This window comes from Trematomus bernacchii, unplaced genomic scaffold, assembly GCF_902827165.1.
Source record: "Trematomus bernacchii unplaced genomic scaffold, fTreBer1.1, whole genome shotgun sequence".
Taxonomy (NCBI): domain Eukaryota; kingdom Metazoa; phylum Chordata; class Actinopteri; order Perciformes; family Nototheniidae; genus Trematomus; species Trematomus bernacchii.
In genome coordinates this window covers 28,452,649-28,474,423 of record NW_022987720.1, presented here as the reverse complement: position 1 = coordinate 28,474,423, position 21,775 = coordinate 28,452,649, and the positions used below count along the sequence as shown (strand labels likewise).

At 43.6% G+C, this 21,775-nt stretch overlaps 1 protein-coding gene across 1 annotated transcript; it reads right to left on the bottom strand.

Annotated features, from left to right (window-relative positions):
• Positions 1 to 645: 645 nt before the first annotated feature.
• On the bottom strand, positions 646 to 20,601 carry LOC117492396 (trinucleotide repeat-containing gene 6B protein-like). The gene is given in 22 exon segments (XM_034142655.1): positions 646 to 3,049; positions 3,483 to 3,622; positions 4,465 to 4,535; positions 5,381 to 5,596; positions 5,784 to 5,876; positions 6,038 to 6,184; positions 6,461 to 6,628; positions 6,863 to 7,006; positions 7,325 to 7,535; positions 8,277 to 8,399; positions 8,536 to 8,745; positions 9,784 to 9,924; positions 10,020 to 10,187; positions 10,631 to 10,693; positions 11,326 to 11,516; positions 11,730 to 11,879; positions 12,228 to 12,364; positions 12,366 to 15,279; positions 17,080 to 17,502; positions 17,783 to 17,804; positions 18,117 to 18,204; positions 20,304 to 20,601. Coding segments are annotated over 21 exon segments (6,405 nt in total). The 5' UTR covers positions 18,174 to 18,204; positions 20,304 to 20,601; the 3' UTR covers positions 646 to 2,433.
• Positions 20,602 to 21,775: the final 1,174 nt, after the last annotated feature.

The following is a 21,775-nucleotide window of genomic DNA, read 5'->3' as shown; positions in this document are numbered from 1 at the left end:
AATGTAGTGGAATAAAAAGTACAATATTACCATATGTGTTGAAGTATAGAAGTCTATAAGAAATCACTGCATCAGAGGTCACTTATTTCATACAGTATGCAGTAGCTTACTGTAGAGTGACGTGGGTTTAAATAGGATTGGTTTGTGGATGGTAGTGAGAGGCCGACAGATGGACACACTGACTTGTTTTTCTGCCGATGAAAAGCCTTTAGGCCTTTCACTGAACGAAAGGTCTTTGTCATATTCATCAGTGCAACATGCAGTGCTTAGTGTGCACATGTGCTCTATAGTGGAAGCCCTGAAAGAGGAACAGAGGCGGGGAGGTTCACACTAGGATTGTTAAACATAGAAACTACCTCATTGAGCTGCAAAATACAATTATTTACATGTTCGATACATCTGCTGTTTATATCTAGAATAAAATCAATTTTAATCTCCATATTCGAATGGATTAAAACATAATTTCAGCAAAAAAATTTGCATTAAAAATGAGTTTAATTATAATAAATTATCAAAAAATGACAATTATTTTTCTTTCAATCAGCTTATGGTTAAAGCTCTAGTACACTTGCTCAAAAAAAGTTTTAGAGAACAAAAACATGTTGACAAAATAGTAAAAATAGTCCAAGTCCAGACCCCTAAATGTCTTGTTTTGTCAGTTTATTCGTTGATATATAAGAAAAGCATGACATTTCCATATTTAAAAGGTTGAAACTGCATTTTCTGCCATCTAAAAATGAGTTTAATGATACATTATCAAAATAGATATATTTCCAGATTAAAATGAAAAATATGTCAATAGAATTGTAAAGAAAAAAGGCCCGTCCCATTCCCTTCAATGTGATGCCTTTGAATGTCCGATATGAAAAGAGAAAATAGAACTTATTTGAAGGGTTAAATATAGATTCTTCTGCAATATATCCAACTTATTGGTAAAGCTCTACTCCATGTTTTAACCTCCATCCAGAAACCTATAAACTCTCAACAAAACCACCACGAGGACAGAATTAGAAGCCAATACTTTCATCTTTATTAATCTTGTTCTCATTTGTTTAAATAAATTTTTCCTTTGTAAAATCTCTTAACGAAAACACTGAACAGGAGTGTTAAAGCCTGTCTTAATTTAAAACGAATACACAACAGAACATTGAAAAAACGTACGGTAACTCTTACTCTGCATCTGTAAACAACCCGCCCCCCCCCCTCCCTCCCTTTCCCTCCACACAGTTTGATAAGATTTGGCATGTCCATTTACTCAACGCGTATGCCTTCAGCTCTTTGTGTCATTAAAATTTTTCTTTTTTATTATTGCAGGTCGGACAATAAAAAAGACTAAAAAAAAACAACTTCAAATGAGAGAAGAAAAAAAATTAAGCATTAGTGCCAATATTTCTTAACACACAGTCAGCAGTATACCGAATGCACTCAAAAACATTTTTGTATAGACCTTCTGTATAGTAAGCAGCCTTGCCCACATTATGACAGGCAGTAACATGCATACACACACACACTATCCTCACATTCACACACACAACTGTGGTTTTAATCCACATACTTGGTCTCAGTCTCACTCATACTCGTGTCCATATAGTGTGTATACGACACATGGAGAAATGCAACATAGCCTCAAACTGCCAGCAATTTAACATTTATCACTGCAACAGTAACAAACATGTTTCAGAGAGAATAACAGAGAAAGAGTGCGTGAGATACAACAGTAGGAGGTCAGCATTTTGAAAACAGAACAATGACACATTTTCAATATTTTCACTGTTCAAAAAAAAAAAAAAATTGAAACCATACATACATACAAACAAAAGAAAAAACATACACAGTAAGATACAGTTCTGTTTTCAATCAGAGCTGTTTGCATGTGGATTCGGTCTCCGCTTTTAAGGGGACGTGAATACAAAATGCACTTTAACCTCACATCATGTAGTAGTTTTTATACGATGAAGGTAATGCTGTTTACAGTGCCCATCTGTCTGAAGGCTCGTCTGTATTTGGTGTGTGCATGTGTATGTAAATCTGTTTTGAAAAGTCCCCTGTTTACTAAGCACATTGCAATCCAGTCAAGTCTTTGAGACTTCTCATTCTTTTTCGTTTTTTTTTTTTTCAGGTTTCAAGTCTAAGCAGTTGAAATCTTCATCTGTGGAAAAAAAGGCTGTATACACATCTAACAGTCCCTGCATTTGTTTATATAATAGCTTAAGTCTGGCCACGAGAATGTGTGTAAGCATGTCTCACATTTCTGCTTGATGTGTGTGCACATTTATATGCATACCGTGTATATGTACGCACATGTGTGTATATGTGTATTACATTAATATGCATACCATGTGTGTGTGCTATAGTAAGTACATATGTATCCCAGTGTATTTTTTGTATCAGTGTGTCCAAACCTACACCTACAAATAGAGGGGGGGGTGCTCATCAGATGGAGTCAGCTCCTCCCCCCAGCAGGTCGCCAGGCAACAAGGCGGCAGGGCTGTCCATTTGGTGCCTTTCCTCCATTTGCGGTGCCCCCCACATGCTGCTGCTGCTGGGGTATCCTGCATTCATGCCCCCCCACAGCCCAGACCTGGCAGAGTCCACCCCCCCGACGCCTCCCCCTCCCTCCCCGTTGTGACTCCACTGGGAGAAAACACCCAGCCCGGGCCCGGGTCCTTGGGCTGTCGAAGCTTCTGATGAACTTCCTGTACCGTCGAGACTCTGCCAAGTGGAGCCAGAGGACCTTCCCCCAGCCAGAGCCGCCGCTCCACCCTCCCCTCCTCCTCCCCCTCCTCCTCCTCCGCCTCCCCCTCCTCCTCCACCATTCCCGTTTCCACCTGGAGTTGTGCCCGTCGCTGCCCTCTCACTCCCCGGGGAGCTGCCCCCCCCGCTGGCTGCTGCAGGGCCCGGTCCAGGAGAACCCTGCGACCCGCCTGGTGCCGCTGACCCTCCGGAGCCAGACCCCTCCGACCCTCCCGCCTGGGAATGTGCAAAATAGCGAGCAACTTCCTCCTCGCTCACAAACTCCGCCAGGATCGTGGTGTTGCCCAGGACACACCTGAGAGGGATGATTTAACAAGAGAAGAGTGTTTAGACCTACAGCAGGGTGTATAAGATACGATAATACTTTATTGGTCAGATGAAGTCTGAAATTTGACTTGCGAGGGCATAAGGTTAAATATATGTGACCTGTCCATCAAAATCAGACGGATGTCCACAATAAACCGTATTTAATTTAGTCTTAATTTACATTATTTCATTTCATATTCTGTTCTTGTACATATCATATTCTATTGACATGTATATTGACTTTTTCCACTACTTCCGTTGCATTGTTGGAGGAGCTCAGGTCAGAAGAATTTCATTGCCATTTCTACACTGTAGCTTTGTGCATATGACAATAAAACCTTTGCATCTTGAATGTCTCCAAATGTCACATAGGTGTGTGAGACCTGTGTATATAAAGTTGACTTTGAGCGAGGTTAACCTACATGTGCAGTGCACCCTGGGCCTTGGCTGCTTCCTGCCGGGTGCTGTAGCGAATCAGAGCGCTGCCCTGTGTCAGGCCGAGGTGGAAGGTGAGCAGCGGGCCGTGCTGCATGCAGATCGTCCTCAGCGTGGAGCCGTCAATCTTCAAAAGAAAAACAGGTGAGGTGTAAATGATTGTGCAACAAATAACCCAAGACATCAGTTATAGGGACAGAGACAGGTCAGGGAATCTTATACAACATTGGTTATGAGAATAGAAAACTGTGCATTAACGAGTAATATAGTGAGACTGCACACTGGGACTTCATCGGTGCACATGAGCACTCTATTAGGCTAAATGGATTATGATGAAAAAAAAACGAAATAACTAAAAACTGTCTAGACTTCTTCAAATATTTTCATTCCCATGCTTTTCCCAGAGTAGTGTCATGCGAGTGTAATTTGAGTAAGCTCCAATTGATTAAACGGCTCATCCAACTTCACAATCCAATTACAACTGGGTCACGCATCATGCGCCTCATTTGCATAAGACAGGCTGAAGGGGAAGGCAGATGAATGAGCTCAGAGATTTCACTTTTTTGGGATCCGTCTGCAGCTGTTTTAGTTAAATTCTGCTTTCTGCAGCATCTCAGTTTATAGCAGTGGTGGAAAGTAACACACTTAAGTAGTATTTAGTCACACTTGTGCTCTAAGTATTTACATTTAATGCTACTTTGTACTTCTACTCCAGTAACCTCAAGGAAGTTGAACTTTTACTCTATTACACTATGAAAGAAAACCTTTTTCAAGAAGCATAATAGGGCCACTTTAATTAACGTTTGAAATGTACAACGTTTGGATGGATGGAGTCTTTTAAGATTAAAGTAAAGAGTCAGAGTACTTCTTCCACCTCTGCTTCATAGACAGCAGAATTACTGGTGGTTTATTGAGTTCATTTACTTTACGAGAAGATTTCCATCTCTCTCCACCTCTCTCACTTCATACCTGAGGGGTGAGGTTGCTCAGCAGCAACCAGCAGCTTCCTCTGGGGGTAACACCATCGCTCCAAGTTGAGCCTATAAAAGGAAATAGAACAGGAGACAAGGATGGAACAATTAGCGTGGACCCTTTGAGAAACACAAAAGATAACCTTTTTTACAAAAAGCTATAGAGAGGCGAAGTCCCTCCCTTTCCGGGGGAGCTCCATGGGACCTTATTTCGGAAAAAGTATGTATTGAAGTCAATGGAGAGAGAAAGATTATCTTTTGATCCCGTTTGAATTGTGCCACGAATTACACATATGATGTTTGTCAATTTAAAAGATAATTTTGCAAGTCAAAAAAATTAAAATGTGTCGTAAAACTGTGAAGTAACACTTTTTTGTGTGTGAAAGCGCTCAATGAACTACATCTCCCGTCTCGCACCACACACCAAGACGGCCGTCACGTTGACACATTTCACTTCTTTCTTTCAGAATGAGGCGGAAAGTATTAAAAGAGGTGAAAATCACTCCAAGTCTGGGCATGTTGAGAGCTGTACGTACACACAAGGGGAGTTAGTCAGTTCCGTAAGAGCCAGCATGCGGGACCGGGATTCTGGGATTTGTAGTCTTTCTAGTTGCGTATTTTTCATAGTCTTATATTTCAACAGTTTTACGACAAACTGACTTTTTTGACATGGAAATTATTATTTAAGATTGACAAACATATGTGTAATTCGTGCCACAATTCAAACGGTATCAAAAGATAATCTTTCTCTCCCCATTGACTTCAATACATCATTTTTCCGAAATAAGGTCCCATGGGTCGGAAGTAGATGAGCGTGACTTCGCCTCTCTATTATGCTAGATGTGTCATTGTATCACTTTCAAGAAGAGCTTCCTCTATAAGATACAGTGAAGCCATAAGTCGACAGATTGTACCTGGGCCATATCTCGACTCTTGATTAATCCCGCTCCCTGCCCAGTTGCGAGCCATCCGCGGGCCTCCGCTGCCCCACGGGGAGGGCGAGGCCTGCTTCTGATTGGCTAAGCCAGGAGGGGGGCGTGGCAGCTGTGAGCTGTTGCGATTGGTCTTCCACATCTTGTTTTGTCCGATGGGCTCTGGGGGCCAGCTGGGCTTGTACTCTGAGTACTTTCCTAAAGAGGAAATGGTGAGGTGGGAGAAAGAGAGGGGGGGAAATGAGTTTAGACAAGCAGACCACAGAAATGTGAGAGGAGAGGGTGTAGTGCAGCGAAATCCTTTGGCATAGCTTTTACACAAGGAAAATACAGTGTAACAGAAAATTAGGAGACATGAAGGAGAGTCTAAATGCATAATACATACCTGTGCTGTGTGCATTGCTGAGGGGGCTGTCTGAGGCACTGTAGGGCCAGGCACCAGGTGAAGGCAGCGAGGTGTTGAGGGAGGGGTTTGGCCCTGCAAAACATTACAAGGAAAGTTAAACATCCTGTGAAAACAACAAAGGCTGGACTGCAGATAACGCCTGTGAGGAATACTGTAACATTTCTCCCTAGACTTTCTGTCACTGGAGCATGCTTTCAACTAAAACAACATATTTGGCACACTCAGTGACATACCTATGTTGTCTCGCAGTAACTGGTGGTCAGAGTCGTTGAGGCTCGGGGGTCCCGGGGAGCCTAGGACACTCCCGGGGGTCATGTAGGGGTCAGAGTCCGGGTCTCCACTGCTCTGGATTCCCTTCCAGGGCACACCGGGCTGGAACTCTGACAACAGAAACGTATTGGCTCGGTTCAGACCTGGCATCAACATGTGTCCTGGGTAATCCGATCACTAGTGGACGGCCAAGTACGTCAGATCACACCTGGCATTAAAATGCGGTCTCAAGTGACTGTTTGTGATCCGATCCTACTTCCCTGCTCTATGTGTAAATAAACACGTGCTTAATTAGTGTCTTGGCATCCACCTTTAAGTCTAGAAGAGCCTGACATTTTCAACTGACTTTTCCTTCTATAATCCTATGAAGAGAAAGATATAGTCACCTGGAGGCCAGCTGGATGTGGCAGGTTTATTCCCCATTTTACTCCCGGGGGTCCGGTGCCAGTTGTCTGCAGAGCCTTGAGGGGGAATCCCCATTCCATCGCTGCCCAGCATCTCATACTGGGAGTAAGGGGATCCTCCTCTCACCTTCATACCACTGGGTAAAGGACCTTGGGAACAGAACACAAGAGAGAAATAAGGATCAATTCACAATCTTACGGTGAACTGAAGAGAATCGTTGCAGAACCGTCCAACGTGCTAACAGCTAAACATCAACGCATATTTGCATAGTTGATAGGAGGATTAAATAGTTGAAAGGTACAATTTGAACCATTAAATGTGCAATAAGGTGTTTAAATTGCATTTTTATATTCGAAATGTTTGACAACCCTCTGTTAACGAACCATTCTTGTGAAGAGCTGCGTCGGGGGGGGATGGGGCAGGCGAGTGTCCCTCCATCATCCATTTGTAGCGGGACTGCTGTCCTCCTGTGTCCTTCATCCCTCCCATCATGGGGCCGAGCTCCAGGCCTCCACCAGGGGCTAGACCTCCACCAGCAGAAACACACATTTATGAGCCCGTTATATTCAAGTATTGTGTATTTCCCTTTTTTTGTTCAAGATCACTGGGATTGCACCGAGGATTAAAGACTAGGGACCATTTAAGTTGGATTTAAATGGTTTTAAATTAGCTGTTGGAAGATGCCTAATTTTTTGATATTGCATGTTTGTATTTTTCATACTGGTTATTAGCAATTATCATGTTCAAAGTCATTTCTAATAACCAGTTCACAGTCTCGTCATATTCTTCCGAAAAACATATTTAGTCATACTTTTTGTAAATGAACACTGGCCCTTTTGACTCACCAGAATACATCCCTTGTGTTTTGGCATGAAGATCTGATAAGGCGCCGCCCATTCCAGGGTGAGCAAGGGGGTCTACCATGGGTTGTTTGGATAGGCCTCCCCCCAGGTGAGAGGGGGACAGTTTGGAGCTCCCTCCTCCTGGAGCTGCTCCTCCGACTCCACCCTGCTGATGCTGCCTCTGCTGCTGCAAAATAGCCATGATCTTGGCCAGCTGAGAATGACGAAAAATGTAATTAGAATATCGGCAAACTTTGTAGGCAGAGGGAAACACGGGTTATGGTTGTTCTGTTGACAGTTAGGATTCACCAAGGCATAGCCCTATATTCTCTCATTAGCAAATAAGATACGGAGACATACACCGATGACAGAAGTTTAACAGTTTGGCTGGGCCATGTGACTTAGTACCGTTATTTAATGTTGTACAAAGTAGGGCTGTGCGGTTATGGCAAAAATCATAATCACGATTATTTTGGTCAATAGTTGATTATTACAAACGATTATCCATTTATTGAAAAGAAAATGTGAACAGTATGTTTTTAACAGTTGATTACCCTGAACTTTAAGTATAATTCAACTGAAAAACCAATTGGAAAAAAAAAAAAAAAAAAAAAAAAAAAAAAAAACATTTTATTTCGATTACGTTGTTTTCGTAATCGTTGCAAGCCAAAATCGAGATTAAAATACGATTAATTGCACAGCCCTAGTACAAAGACTGAAGCCCATCTTTAGTTTTGCAGGATTATGCTCCCCCCTCCTCTGTGCTGCAGCTCAGGATTGGTAAATAAAATAAAATGTTCAAAGACTTTGCCCTCCAGTATAATCTTTTATGAGAAAGCCAACACCAGTTCATACATATTCAAAGTTAGTGTGGTGAAAGGCAGTTCATTCTTTACAATAGAAATGTATCTGTATCCATGGTGTATGATAGGGTGTAGAACATGGTGGTGCTCACCTGCTGGGGGTCAGGCTGCTGCCGGAGAGGCTGGGGCTGGGGCTGGGGGAACTTCCTCTGGTTCTGCAGGAGCTGCTGCTGCTGCTGCTGCTGCTGCTGCTGTTGGAGCAGGAGCTGACAAGCCTGATGTTAGACATGTTTAGAGATGGAAGTAAACAAAGAGGCGCTCACATACACACGCTGAGTCATTAGAGGGTGGGTTTATTACAAGTGTGATGAATCATTACATGAATTAGCAATCTACAGATCTGTCACGTACCAGATGGAACTGCTGCATGTGGGGGTAAATGTTGCCGAGCATTGCTAGCTGCTGCGGGGAAATCTGAGGAGGGAACCCTCCTCCGCCAACACCGCCGACCCCTCCGACACTTCCCACGCCGCCGACCCCGCCGACACCTCCTACTCCTCCAACCACTCCGCCCACGCTGCCACCAGGAGAGGGCATCTGCTTCAGCATGGGACCCGGCACCTGCAGGTCACAGGAAGGAAGTTCTTAATCAACAGACACTTGGTGGAGCATTTATGGGAAATGGGGACAATCTATTTATGGAGATCTGACAAAATACATTTTTATTTACAGTTAAAAATGTGTGAAAGTGGCATCAAAACTATTGACTGGAAGAAATAACCCTTCACACTGTACAGTCTAGGTGGAGATAAGTGCTCTGAACATTAATGATGTTCTAAATATATACTTCTCTCGTGTATATATATATATATATATATATATATATATATATATATATATATATATATATATATATATATATATATATATATATATATATTCATATTTTCTAGTATTTATATGTGTTGATATGAATGATTTTGAAGTACTGCAAAATCACAGACTTGTGTTTTTTTGTTATCTTTACATTGTGTTAATGGCTTCTTTTTTTGAAGACTACTGGCTTGTTTAATAATGTCCTGATTTCAAATTAAAAAAACATCTCACATAAAAATCAAAAAATCAATTTTTTTTTGTTCTTCTTGTGTGTCAGTCATCCACACCAATCAGAAGTGCTGTGCTCCACATGTACCAGCCATTGTTAACCAATCAGAAGTGGCCCATGATAGAAGGTGATAGACAGATTGATCCAATCACCTGCCAAGTATTTTCGAAAGTGCCTGCCCTTTTCCAAATGGCTTCCAATGGAGCTTTCCTATATGGTTTGGTGAAGCAAACCATCTGAGTCAGGTTAGTAATGCTCCATCACATGTTCTATTACAGGGTGAATGTTAAACTGAAGCTTGTTTTATGTAAGTTTAGTTCTTTCACTCGTAGCTCTGGCTGTGGGGGCGCTAGAGACGGGAGCACGTTGATACGACCTTCCTAGCCGGAGATATGGCCGCATTTTACAATAAACTTCCGTTGGGTCGCTTAAAAACAAATATCGCAAATCGAATCGCAATATCTGTCAGAAAAATCGCAATTAGATTATTTCCCCAAATCGTGCAGCCCTAAATACATCTTTCATCACAACCAATACAATCAGAAACAACGAACCTGAGCAGACAGGTACTGATGAGGCACTTGAGCACGTAAACCCTGGGAGGGGTTCATGGGATGCATGCCAGGCTGGTGCATCCCTCGAGGTGGAGGCATCCCCCCGCCGCCGCTGCCGACATACCCCCCATGGCCACCCATCTGGAGAGCAATGTAAACACAAAAATGAATGTAGCTTGTGTCATAGTAATGTCTTCACTTAAATCCTCCAGGTCCCACTCATATAGCACGCTTACCTTTTCACCATAGGGCCCCATGTCAACAGGACCCATGTCTTTGGAACTAGGCATGCGGTAGCCTCCTCCTCCTCCACCTCCTCTTCCTCCCCTCCGCATCTCTCCGTTGTAATCAGTCATTCCTCTCTTGTCTCCTTCCATCTTTTTGTCCAGACTTGGGTCATCACCCTGAGAAACAACAAAGTGGTAAACATACTGGTTCGTGGGACAGAAACAGAGACCTCACTGAAAATGCAGCAGGATGACAGAAAATATATTTAGGTGAAATGTCAAGACAGAATTGCTGTTTTCAATAAATGGATGTATAAAAGGGTAAATATCATGCTCATTTTCAGGTTATTCATTGTATTTTAGGTTTCGACTAGTATATGTGTATTTGCATTGACTTATTGAGTCACCCTCTTTTGGAAACGGTCTGTTTTAGAACCAGTTTTTTTGTCTGCTCTGATTGGCTTGCTTGAAAAATTGTGTGCTGTTGTTGGACTTGGCGCAGGGTTGAAAGTGCCCCATTGTTTGCTTTTCTGTTGGTATGCACTCAAAAATTACAAATGTTTTAGCACTAAAAAGTGAGTTCTTCATGATGAGTAAGATCTTCTTTTTGTGAATCTTACCATAAGACCCATGTTTGAAAACTGACGTGACACTGGGTTCATCCAGCTGTCTCCACCTCCGCTCTGTAGGAGAAAATAAATTCACATGTTACTCTCAGTCAAAAAGGTATTATGTGAAACCGGTTTACTTTCTCCTGCGCTGACAAAACAATCTCCCAATTTGGGATGATTTAAGTATATCTAATCTAATCTGATGAAGATCACTTAAAAGGTAGGGTAGGTAAGAATGGAGAAACCAGCTGGAGTGCGCTAGAATTTGAAAATACACATCCGGAAAAGAATCTGCCACTACCTTCAGACTTCCTTACAGAGCCCCTCCTCCAACACACACGAACGCGCACATGACCAATGAGGGCACGAGATAAGTTTGTGCACAGATGGAAGGCTGACAGGCAGGTAGGCGATCCAGTTATTTTAGCCGGGCCGGCTCAGATGATTGGTCGTGCTTTTTACAGCGCCACGGCTTCCACAGATGACATTTTGTTATGTATTTATTGTCAAAGCATTTCATGTATTCATTGCTATCGGGATGTTAAGAGCATTCCATGGAATATAACAAAAAGTGTTTCAGAAGTGAATTACCTACCCCACCTTTAAAAAAAAAAAAGGTAATCATATTTGTGCTAATACAATGAACCAAACGAGGCCACGTAAACTTGTTTGTGTGTTTTCCCTTAAGTCTCCTTTTCCCCTACCTTCATGTTGCCCCTCTTTCCTCCGTGACTCTGACCCCAGCCTCCAGAGTTATAGGAGGAGTTGTTCCCCTGGGAGCCGCTGCTGTTCCAGACTCCTCCCCCTCCATCGTCCTCCTCGTCCCAGCTGGGGTGACGGGAAGCTGCAACAGAGCTCTCTCCCTTCCCTCCCCAGCCCTCCATGGACTTGTTGCCTGAGGAAAAACCAAATCAGACGGTAAAAACACTGTCGGCAGTCATTGCTAGATTATGAAATGTTGTGGTTTTAAAATGCTGACACCATGATTAATTTAAAAAAAAACTTGATTAATTTGAGCATCCCGTCTCAAAAACGATAATGAGTATAACCAACTCTAAACTGATATATTGTGATATTTTGAATGACACACGTTTTTTTCACTTCTTACCAGGTTTGCCAGGGTTAGGTGAAGGGTTCCCCCAGCCAGATTTGCTGGGTTCCTCTGGTTCCCCCCAGCCCGACGATGCATCCGACGACTGACCCCAGGTATTCGCACCGTTATCCGCAGACTGTGAACTTCCTCCCCACATGCCTGGACCTGGAGATTGGGGAAATTAGAGACACATTAAGAATAGGGGTAAACGAGCTGACTTGATAGCAAGCTAATGTTGTCTACTAACACTGTGCCGTGACTATGTAAGGGCTAGTTTTAATCACGTTCAGCATTTGTGAGATAAAGAGACGTGTTGGTCAATCACCCTTATGTTGATTAGTTATTTTTGTTATCAATCTTCCATCTATTAGCCATATAGTCATCTATTCAGTGTCGTTATTACGTTGCTTTTGACAACCAGTGAACGCTTTTTTTTTTTTACAAACAACTGTATGCAGAAGAAAAATAGCTATTTAAATGGTTTTGGTTGGTAATAGTACATGTTGTTGTTACCTGCTGCAGTATTGCCAGGGTTTACGTCCCTGCTGTGCTGCATCCCCTGCTGCCTTCTGGGTGGTGGTGGTTGTTGTTGTTGTTGTTGTTGTTGTTGTTGTTGTTGTTGTTGTTGTTGGGTGGATGGCGGGGGGGGCCTGCTGACCAGGCGTAGCATTCTTTTTGTCCCACAGATTCACATTCTTGCTTTTGTAGCGGGTCGGGTCTCCCCAGGCTGACGTGCCGTCGTCGATCTCCATCTTGCGGCTGATGGACTGAGGGGAGGGCTCTTCCCAGCCGCTGGACTCCAGGGAGTCCACCGCGGCTCCGGGGACTTCGGGAATCGGGCCGGATGTCCAGCCCGAACTTTGGTTCTGATTCTTGGGAGGTGGAGCTCCACCCCCGACGTTGGACCGGCTGTTCCACCCTCCTTGAGCGGGACCTCCTTGAGCGGGACCTCCTTGAGCGGGACCTCCTTGAGCGGGACCTTGAGCGGGACCTCCTTGAGCGGGACCTCCTTGAGCGGGACCTCCTTGAGTGGGACCTCCTTGAGCGGGACCTCCTTGAGCGGGACCTCCTTGAGTGGGACCTCCTTGTGGCGGCGGGCCCTGTGATTGGTGCTGCTGTTGATTTGGGGCTTTCATTGGTGCCACTTGGCTGTTTGGTATCTGTGCTGCTGCTGTGTGGGGCTTGGAACTCCCCCAGTCCTGGTGAGATTTGCCTCCACCCACATCTCCCCCTCCTCCCCATCCTCCCCCCTGAGAATCATCTGAATGACCCCAGGAAGATCCCTTCTCGTCAGAGTGGTTTCCTCTTCTGCTTCGTCCATCTCCACCTCCAGGTATGGAGTCCCTCGGTCCCCTGTCTCCTCCCCAACCACCGGCTTCTCCTCTTCCACTGCCCTTCCATCCCGATGTCCCTTTATCCTCTGGACCGTCTGTCCACCCTGTACCCTGTTCTCCATAGTCTCTCCAGTTCCCTCCTCCTCCTCCTCCTCCTCGTCCTTCTCCTCCTCCCCGTCCTTCTCCTCCTCGTCCTTCTCCTCCTCGTCCTTCTCCTCCTCGTCCTTCTCCTCCTCGTCCTTCTCCTCCTCCTCTTCCTCCGCCTCTGTGATCACCCCACTTCTTCTCTTCAGTCCCCCAACCTTTGCCCTGGCTCTCAGGTGGGGGCTCACCCCATCCTCCAGCTTCTTCTGGCGCTGCTGGCTTCCTCGCAGAGCTACCACCCATGTGAGGACCAGAGGTGGTCTGTGGAGCCCCCCCCTCCCAGCCGTCCCTCGCTCCGGAGCTGGATGGATCGTTAGTTATTGAACTGGTGTTAGACGGGTAGCTGCGACTAGTGGTGGTGTTCATGGTGGACGATGAGAATGCGGAGGAAGATGAAGAGCTTCTTTCGTTTCTGCTTCTTTGTCCCGTCGCGGGGTCCAGGTCCCAGGCCACATTCTGTTTGATCTGGGTTTGCCCCCACCCGGTGTTGGAAAGAATCCGGGGGTCCAGGTCAGATCGATTGAGCATGCACTGTAAGGCCACGTCAGCATTGGAGGTTCTCTCGGAGGACGGCTGTTCGGACGAGGCTTGCTCTTGTTTATGTCCGCTGTCGCTCCCTCCTCCGCCACTTCCAGCTGTGGACCCTCCTCCGCTAGAGGATGAAGGCGCCCCAACTGCCGGGCCTCCCACCTGCCCTCCCCCCCACTCCCCATCCCCACTTTCCATCCCTTTCTGATTGTCCCAAGCTTTTGTCATAGTTGCAAACTTTGGTGAGGTGGAGTCCTTCAAAACGCCGCCGCTGCCTCCACTGCTGCTGCTGTTGCTGCTCCCGTCTCCTCCTCTTCCTATTGCTAAGTTGCTCGAACTTACACCTCCCGCCGTGCCCCCCCACTCCCCTTCTGAACTGCCTCCTTCCCACGCTCCCTGAGATACCGCTGTGGTATTTGAGCTACCATCGTTTCCCCTGCCCCACCCTCCCTTGTCACCCTGGCTTCCAAAGCCCCACACACTCCCGTCCTGCCCCTGAGCTCCACCTCCTGCTCCACCTCCTGCTCCACTTCCTCCTCCACCCCACCCGTCTGGCTGCGAGCTCCCACCTGCACTCGGGTCGGAGGACACCGGAGGCATGGATCTCCAAGAGGAAGAGGCGGCAGAGGAGGAAGACAAAGAGCCGACACTTCCTTCTCCTTCTGCCCCTCCGCAGTCCCGCTCTTCGCCGCCTTCTTGATTTGGTCCTCTTGAACCCGACTCCGGCCCGAGGTTTCCTAAGTGCTGCTGAGCTCCACCTACAGCTGTCTGTGTCTGATGGACGCTAGGCTGATTCACAGATGAAAGAGGGTGAGTGGTGATGACTGCGGTGCTGGCAGAGAACGAGGAAGCCGGAGTAATGGACGAGTGTAGTGGAAGTCCGTCGCCAGCTGGAGTCGACGTCCCACCCGTCGCCAGAGCGGGCCAGGCGGAGGGGTTCACATTGGGGTTGAAATTGGCACCAGGGACGCCGCTGTTGCTGCCGCTGTTGCCGCCGCCACCTGCGGGGCTCTCCTGAGGCCCGGGAAGAATATGGGAGACTTTGGAATTGTAAAACGCTGCCGACCCGAGCCCCGTCTCCGCCTGAGAGGAGGAGGAAGAGCTCCATGCGCCGCCACTCGACTGAACACATTCATTAAGCGAGGAAGAAGAGGGGGAAAGAGGAGAAGAACGAGGCGAGGAAGGATTGTCCATGTTCCCTGCTCCTCCTGCTGCTGCTGCTGCTCCCTTCTGCTGGATGTTTCTCTCACTCCATGAGGCACTACTGTTGTTGTTTCCAGGGCAGTCTTGCTCCTGCTCACCTCCTCCTCCTCCTCCTCCGGCCCCATCAGAACTCAAGTTGGCCCCTCCTAGGATGCTAGGCCAATCCCCCAGGTCCGTCCTGTCCACTATTACCTTCCCGCAGCCCTGAGAAGAGGACTGGCTGCCCGAGCCCGCCCCCCAAGTGGAATTTGCATAAGTTGAAGTAGTAGTAGTAGTAGAAGAAGAAGACGACAGAGCAGCGATGCATGATGAGGATGAGTTGGGGGGTGAAGTGGAGGATGAACCCAGGTTGGAATCTATGGAGACAAAGTGGAGAACATTTATTTGATGGACAATTTAAGCATTTTCAACACCAAATAGGTAGCAAATGGTTCTCCTATAGAGTACCACAGTGACGCGTCCTAAAACCAGGAAGTAAACTCCTTCCGGTTCCTTCGACAAAATCGCAATGCAATCTCTCCATAGGATTTTGGAAAATAGCTCGAAATAAGGTCTGTGGTTGACACGCATTTAAGAGACGGATCACGTTTTGTTCAGCCGGATAATATCCACAAGTCTACCCTACTTTTATAATTTTCTAATCATAAATCTAGTCGCCAGAAGCAAACGTTATGCTATAAACGAACTACAGCAGGGTCGCTGCTTCAACGTCACGCCAACTTAAGATCCATATTACTTCATAATTTAGATGACCAAATATGTATATATGCTGACAGTTATTTTACTCATCTCCTATTTCATAGTCTTTTATTATTATTATTTTAATTTTTTTCTTGATTTTATTAATCTGTGTGAATCTTTGCTGTCCTGTTTTTCACGCTTACCCGGTTGCTGCTTGTACAACTGAATTTCCCCACGGGGATTAATAAAGGTCCATCTTATCTTATCTTATATTCAAAAATACAGATTCTAAATAGTACAAGTTGAAGCGTTTGTTTGAACAGTTTGCAGGAGGCAGGTACTTGCTTTCAAGCAGAACACGGGGAAACAAACTTAGCGGGAGTGTTTACGTGTTCGGTGTAATGACGTACAACGGCCTCGACAACTTCTGTAGTCCTATTCAGCCACTTGTTAACAACCATCGTTTTTCAGACACGTCAACTCTTCAGAAATCACCAGTGGGGTCACTGCTGATGTATTTAATGTCGTAGAACAAAACGTGATCCATCTCTTAAATGTGTCTCAACCACGACCTTCTTTCAGCTATTTTCCTAAATCCTATGGAGAAATTGCATTGGTTTTTGTCGAAGGAACCGGAAGTGGTAAAATGCTAACTTACTTCCGGGTTTTAGGACGCATCACTGTGGCACTCTATTACTAACAATTATTAGTCAGTTCAGTGAGTACATATTATTGTTGCCACTTAAAACTTAATATATCTAAAATTGTAGGGATTTTTGGTGACCAGTGTCCCTGCTGCTACAGACCCAGGTTCAAATCCAGCCTAGGGTCCTTTTACGCATGTCATCCCCTCTATCTTACCCTTTTAAATCTCTCTAATGTCAACTGATGGATTGGATGCTGTTGTAAAATTATGTTAAGAATCAGAATCAGTTTTATTTTAAAGAGAGGTTAGCCCATACAAAGAATTTGCTTTGGTGTATATAGTACATACATAAGCACAGTAAAATAGATTAAGTATTAAAGATCAAGAAGAAAGAAAAACAAGATTTTAAAAGATAAATATCTACACAAAATATAAATACATAAAAATCTGAAAAAGTTGTTCAGAGCTGTGCAGATGTTATATTGCTGTTTGATCAACTGTAAAGTGGCCTTTCTAAAAATGTATTGTTCAGTGGACTTCATATCAAGCTCGATCATCTTCTTCTAGGGCTGTGCAATTAATCGTATTTTAATCCAGATTACGATTCTGGCTTGCAACGATTACGAAAACAACGTAATCGAAATAAAAAGATTATTTTTTTGTCTTGCATTATACATCCTTTTTTTTTTTTACGTTCAATAAATGGATGTTTTCAAAGTCAATGAATAATCGTATTTAATAATCGTGACATCAATATTGACCAAAATAATCTTGATTAGGATTTTAGCCATAATCGAGCAGCCTATCTTCTTCCGAGACATTAACCCACCTGCGCCTCCAGCTGTGTTTACATCGGCTCCCTGGGAGGAGAGCGATGGGGCGCCTGCCCAGCCACTGCCTCCTCCAACACCCCCGTCCCCTGCGCCTCCCCCCAGTAGCATGGAGGACAGCGGCGGCTGGCCCCTCTTCAGTAGCACTTTATGGTCCTGCTGGCAGCGAAATCTCGGCGGAACCTCTTTGGACATGTATCGCTGCTGTTGGGAGGTCTGGCTTCCAGAGGGGGAGGAGGTGGGCTGTCCGTTGGCCACAGCAGTCCGCTGCTTTGCATTGTTCCCGCCACCAGGAGGAACTTGTGCAGAAACCCCGGCTGCACCAGGACTGGGAGACGAGGGGGCAACAGGGCCAGGGCTGGGGGACACTGAGCCTGGGGTGGCTAGAGCCTGGGAACAGGAGGGTTTGGCTGATTCTGGCACTGAAATACACAGAAAATAAAATATATTCAAGGATTCAAGGCTTTTATTGTCATTTGTGCATAGCTACAGTGTAGTTATGACAATGAAAATCTTAGGTCACAGGCTCCTACAACAGTGCAACACAATAAAACAGATAATAGTGCAAGTAAATAAAATAAAATATAATATAGTAGAAATAGTGCAGAATAGTCTATATACAAGTAATTGGAATATTGATATATATAAGTTGCAAACGGATGAATGTATGAGTATAATGATGACAAATTAAAATAAACATACCTTTGATTTTCTGTTCTGGCACCTAAAAGACAAAGAATAAGTGAGTAAGATCAAAAAGGCAGAACATAATTTGTTGGTAGCAAATAAATATGATACACCAGGACATATACTAGCAAGGCAATATCCAAGCAAACATCACATGGCATGAATGCTCATTTTACAATTTCCAAGCATGAAAAAATCCTTCTGAAGATGCTAGTCCATAAAACCTAATACAATATTCCAATTCAACAAACACAGTCCTTGCCAAGAAAAGTGGTAAAGATATGTAAGCCAGAATATCATGTGCAAAACCAGGCAAAGTCAGCTGGGAATTTTCTGTGAACTTGTTTACCTTCTGAGAGGTTTCCTTTTTCTTTTTATCTTCTTTCGTCTTGTTCTTGTCTTCCATGAACTACTGTTCCCTTTCCTGATTCTCCTGTCTGTGAAAAGCAATGTACACATTCAATTATGTATGTAACACACACAGAGGCACACTGATAGTAATGTTAAGCTCACAAAAGCACATATTTTCACACAGACACATCCACACATGTATATATACACACACTTTCACTCCAAAGGAATACGGATTTCATCTGATGACAGCTAAGTAATTTACTACATGGCCAAATGTGTAAAGGACTGTAATGTTAACCAGGGGCGGCCAGCTTGACAACAGCCCTTGGTAGCCTAGCTTCTCACTGCATAATTCATTAACCAGCAAACGATTGCAATCCCAACCAACAGACAATGCAGGCAGCGGCCAAACAAGTGACTCTAAACACTCCAACATTTCTGGTAAAGACCAGCTCTTCTGCATCACAGTGTAGACTATAATAGCAGCATGATCCACAGAATACTGGCTTTATTGTGAGTATATGACTGGATCTGTCCAGTGTTATGACAGACCAGTATAGTAAACCTATTCGACATGCAATTACACAACTCAAGTCATGTAAGCTTATTTTGTATAAAGCAAAACAAACCATAGGAGCTTTCATTAATGTAAATTATGTATATTATTTTAATGTGGAAATGTAAACAGATATTAGAAACCTAAGAGCTGTAAATGCAACTGGGCCCTGTTAGCTAAGCTGCACATAATTAGCATCATGTCACTCAACGCTAACGTAAGCTAGCTGGACAACGTATGGCTCCTCTAACCCTTCACTGTATCCCAAACAGATTCACACCTGGCATGACCTTAAATAGTCAGTTTATGTATTGCATGTATCCCCTAAAAAAGCAGATGTTTACAACCACTTTAGGAGCAAACAGTGAGAATATTATGTAAATAACAGGCCAGTAAGGAGCAGCTAACAGAGCTTCACTCGAGCTAGCAACTAGCTAATGCTAACCGACTTCAAAGCAGCTGAGGGGCCGTGTGCAGTGACCTGAGAGCCGGGGGCTAGAGGAAGTACTTTGCCCTAAAGCCTGGTGCCTGCTCCGTGGGACTAAAAACTAACCTCTACGCAGTTGACTACAAACAAAAGCACGTCGTGTTATTTAAAGATATGTCCCCATATATAGTCAAACAGAGATAATCCCATGTACATACTTTATACCAGAGGTGGAAAAAGTACTAAAATTGTGTAGTTAAGTAAAAGTAGAAGTACCAAAGAGCAGGAATTCTCTGTTACAAGTCCTGCATTCAAAAATCTTTATTAAGTAAAAGTATTAGCACCTAAATATACTTAAAGTACAAAAAGTAAAAGTACTGTGCAGATTGGCCCATTCCAGAATAATGATATGTTTTATAATGATTGATCATTAAAGTGTTATCAAAGCTGGTAAAGGTGCAGCTAGTTTTAATGACTTTGTATACTGCAGGGTAGCTTGTGAATTTACTCCAGGAGTAACTAAAGTCTGATTTAAGTGTTGATTCCAGATTTCATATCATTAATCCATATCTGTAAAATAATTCAAAGGTATTAAATACATGTAGTGGAGTAAAAGTACACGATCTACCTCTGAATTAGAGGGGGTAGAAGTAGTATCTCAAACTTGTACGTAAGTTCTGTACTTTAGTAAATGTACTTAGTTACTTTACACCACTGGTGTATAGTAGAACAGAGATAATTTAATTTACGGTAATTATTCGTCTATAGTCGAACAGATATAATTTAATTAGCCTACTTTAGGGTAATTATTCGCAGTGCTGTAAAGTAACTAAGTAGATTTACTCGAGTACTGTACTTAAGAAAAATGTTGTGTTAACGCACCTGGCAATAAACTCGATTCTGATTTCATTTACATTCTTCACGGTAATTATTCGTCTACAGTGGAACAGATATCATTTAATTTACATACTTTGCGGTAATTATTCGTAACTTTATAGTAAAACAAGTGAGGCTGGTTCATAACGATAACGGTCGACAGGGCCAAATCAAACGACGAACTTCAGTGACGTTTCTTCAGCATTGCAACAAGCTACATAAACTGAGAAACACTAATGTTACTACCGGTTTAAACGCGAAATATCCAACGTGATTAACAAGCAAATACAATATGAAAGCTACGTTAATGTTAAAATACTCACCTCGGGAATCACATAGGACATAAAGTGCTTCTGTGCAAAAATTCTTGCAGACCCACCGCTAGCAGGCTAGCAAAGGTAGCTAGCCTAGCGAGCTAGTTCTTCGAGGCGTTCAAGGCTAAATTGAATAAGAAATGACATCACCGAAAGGATAATCGTAGAAAAAAAACGAGGAAAAGGCGAGTATTCCTTTTTGTGAGCGACTGTAGTTCTCACGCTGTAAACAAAACATGCATAACCCCTTGATGACTGTCAGACGCTGTGTGATCGGTTAGTTTGCTATCGGCCATTTTGCTTCTGTGTGGAGGCTTTAGCAGCAAATGATATCACGGCTGGTTGTTGATCAGAGAGGGGAGGAGGAGGAGCGGGCACGCGCCACCAGGGGGCGTGCTGACACTGTAAACACGACGTCATACACGCGGATGCACGGTGTAAACAAACATTTCTGCTGTGGGTGTGTAGAGACACTTTTGGAATAACCAAACTGTGAAGTGTTTTTTTTGGGCAAAACCTTTGTGCTCTTATAAATGACAATATTGTAGAGACGTTTATCTTGCGTTTGGGTTTGTTCTTGGAAAATAATAATCAGAAAAACACTATATTTCATTACAATAAATGTCATTACATTTAATTTAGCATTTGCTTTTATTCAAAGCGACACACATTGTACGTGCTAGTTCAATGGCTTCAATTAAGCCACACCTCTCTACGTATTCTTTTTATGTTATTGTATTGTTATTTTAATTAGCCGAGGTTAATGTTGGTCTGGTTGTCTGCAGTTGAAACAGGTGTGTTTTCAGTCTGCTACGGAAGATGTAAATGATTCATCCTTTTATGATAATTGCTAAACTCCATATCCATATAACAAACAAAGACTACGACACCTCTGTTGTGCAATAACACTTGTGTGCAATATGTAAATTTTTTATTAATTTTAAATATTATGTGCATGCCCTTTCTAATAGTGTTTTTATTTGTTGTCCCTATCTCCACTTTTGAGGTAAAAATGTAAATGTCCCTTCTGTGGGACAAATAAAGGTATTCTGATTCTGATAAGTTTATTAGAAAAGACACCATGCTTTATTGCCTTTAGCATCAAGTTAAAATATATATTATTTAAATTCCCCACCCTGCCTGTTCACATTTAAACTCAAGCATAACACATTTGTATATATATATTTGCTTTTGTTATCCTTTATCATGTTTTCAGGGCCCATCTCTTGAAATGGATGTTGCTAAACGCTCTTAAAAATGAGTCTGACAGAACTCTGTAAAAAAAAATGTGATAAGAAATAAACAGCAAAAAAGTTGCAACCTTAAAGTTTTATATTATTTTGCATTAAAAAAATATAATAAAAGGGACAGGATTTGTTTAATGAGAACATAGAACTTCTTAAAGTGGGAATACAAAAAAATCCAGTCTAGTTGGTTGTGTTTCAAGTATTATTTCCTCATCAAATGCTCATGCATTGCGT